We start from the raw sequence: 2933 nt of genomic DNA, 5'->3' as shown, positions 1-2933 counted from the left end.
AACTGTACCGGTATTGAAAAACAATGTGATTAACTGTAACACACATCCTAAGATGATATATATATTACTATATACAATAGTATATAATACTATATACTATTATATATAATATACAATGATATAATAGAGATAAACGCCAAGCCATCTTATGATATTAATATAATTATATATACATTTTCAATACTATATATTTTCAATACTATATACTATTATATATATATATATATATATATATATATATATATATACCATTATATAACAGAGATAAACGCCAAACCATCTTATGATATTAATATAATTATACATACATTTTCAATGTTAATGAAGAGGAATCTGCCGCGGATTCGAACGCGGGAGTTTCTGCTGTCTGTGCAGAGGATTTAACCAATTTGGTCATTGAGACTTTGCTTGAAATTCAAAGCTATTTATTTAAATTAATAACAAGGATCAATATGATACACCCTCTTCTTATAAGCATTTGACGACAACGCACGATCGCTGGAGATACTTTTTTTTATATAATATATGTGACTTAACACTCCTAATAAACTGTAATTATCTGGTATATAATCTGTGTATTTACTGAAGTGCTAATTCTGAATCAATAGCTATAATACGGTATTGATGTTGTAAACATTAATATTTGATTTTTCACCTGTAGTAGTCTAATTATTAGACAGGTATCATTTAATATAATACTGAAAATTGTTGATTATTTCTAACTACAATATTTATATGATTTTAAATATTGGCAAACTATGATTTAGCTGAAATTAATGCAAATTTGGCTCAAACTCAAAACATTCCATACTTTCAGATGATGCTGTCAATGTATTTTAGTTCTGTTTGATTGATTTTCTGTTATAAAATTTGTTCATAAAAATAGGCCTGGTATTTCTGATAGGTTTAAAGAAAATTATGTAAAGTTTGGGGATATAATACATCACCAATATCAAATAATTCAGAACTAAGATAAAGATGGAATCAATAGTTTGTGTTCGAGTACTAGAACCTAGCAGAAAATGGGCAGAAGTAGAGATACACAACATAATGCACATCGTAAACATAATAAACCAGAGTAGGCGAGTATCTTGGAATCGCTTCGGCAACAATCTTGCTCGAAACGAGAAGATACTGCACACTGTTGACAAAATTAATTGAAATATGCTTACTGTTAAGAATTTGGTATCAGAGGTTTTACAAAATACTGGCAATATACGAATGTATGAAAAATCTTTAACAACCTCACTAGGGTCTAGGGACTCATAGATAATGTTGTAAATAAAATGCAAGCATGTCAGAATACAAACGGCGAACCATGATTTATAGAACCATTTTTTAGATGAAGTTACTACATTCGCATTGAACAATTTGCGAATTATGTAAAGTTTAGCACAGAAAACACTGATAATAAATGTTACATGAAGCCCTGCAACAATAGATTTCAGTTTACAACTTATGTCAGTGGGGTAACCAATGTAAAAAAACACGGTCTGAAAACCAAGAGCAAGTGCAGCTGCTATAGCGTAGCTATGTGTTTTACTAGAAGCCATTACCAATGGTGTGTCTCTTTTCCAGTAAAACATCAGTCCTGACGCCACCGATGCTGTACTACCTAAAATGCAGAGTACACTTAAGGCTACTGCAGTCTTGCTATTGTAGTCAAAGATATCCGGAACCTTTGGCAAACATTGCGTGTTCGCATCGTTTGAGTATGTTTCATTTGAGCAATCATCACATTTCTGCGAATCTACACGAAACAGAATTAGAATAATTATTTTAATATAACTGACATACAATAATACAAATTTGATTTAATTTACTTAATATATATGCGAGTTACATAATGTAGCCTGTATCTGTATCGTTATATCATTCGAAGATGCGCATGGAAAAGTTTAAATGATAAATGCATAACAAACAAGAGATAAATAACATAATTTATATTATAGAAAATGTCACAAAGTGTACACGGAATGAAAAACTGTGTTGACTTGGTAAGGCTTGCACAGTGTGTACACAGAGTGAACACGTGGTAAAAGTTCGTTGACTTTGTGGACACAGCAGGACTTTAAGTATTTGGACACAGTGGGCACAGTGTGTTCATGGTGTGAACACAGTGTTTTGGGTCAACACAGTGTTCTGTGTCCACACAGTCGGCACACTGTTACAATGTGTTCACTCGGTGTACAAAGAGTATTAACTCATTGTTGTTGTTGACTGGGGCGAAATTAGTGTGGTTTTCACTCTGTACACGTGTACACAGTTTGCAAACCACACTAATTCCACCCTAGTTAATAATTTAAAAATGAGTTATGTGTACAGGCTCTGACAATTTTGAAAGGAATGACCTACTGTTTCCTGTAGACACGGAATTAAATGGACACGACACGCACATAAAACAACAGAGTTGTACACCACGGTATCTTCTTCTTTGTCCGGGTTTACAATCTGGACTGCAGCGCCCCACTGGTTTCTAAAAATGGAATAAAATCAAGTACGCCTAAAAATTTTGAAATCAAGTAATATTAGTGTACTGTATTGAATTATAATTATGGTTGAAATCCTGAATCTTGATAACTTTTCAGACTAACATTAATTAGCGTGAAAAGTTTGTTCCTGAAAGCAATAAAAATTAACCCACCATAGGTTGTTTACACTTGCAGCGAAGTTTGTGCCTCTTCGTGAACACTAAAATTGCATTTCATTGTACACGCTCCCTTGTCAAACTGTATTTTAGACTAGGCATATATGTTACCATTGTAGTCAGGGAGCGAGTATAGGTCTACACCATAATAATTCCAAACCTGATGCATGTGTTTAGGCCTATTCCAAGAGTATTCCTATCTTGGGAAGTTAGGGATTCTAATCTTTACGTTTAGCCTATCCCAGCCAGGCACTATCTAGCTGATCACAAAGATTGTAAAGGCCAA

At 33.2% G+C, this 2933-nt stretch overlaps 1 protein-coding gene across 1 annotated transcript; it reads right to left on the bottom strand.

The window, feature by feature from the left end:
• Positions 1-533: 533 nt before the first annotated feature.
• Positions 534-2457, bottom strand: LOC117111886 (G-protein coupled receptor family C group 6 member A-like). Its single transcript, XM_033254901.1, has 2 exons — positions 2356-2457; positions 534-1750 (listed from the first exon to the last, which is right to left on the bottom strand). Exons 1-2 carry the CDS (start codon positions 2396-2398, stop codon positions 837-839), a joined length of 957 nt encoding a protein of 318 aa, XP_033110792.1. The 5' UTR covers positions 2399-2457; the 3' UTR covers positions 534-836.
• Positions 2458-2933: the final 476 nt, after the last annotated feature.

This window comes from Anneissia japonica, unplaced genomic scaffold (assembly GCF_011630105.1).
Source record: "Anneissia japonica isolate Jap-2015-1 unplaced genomic scaffold, ASM1163010v1 scaffold1809_len7290_cov103, whole genome shotgun sequence".
Classification (NCBI taxonomy): Eukaryota; Metazoa; Echinodermata; class Crinoidea; order Comatulida; family Comatulidae; genus Anneissia; species Anneissia japonica.
This window is presented reverse-complemented; position numbering and strand designations above follow the sequence as displayed.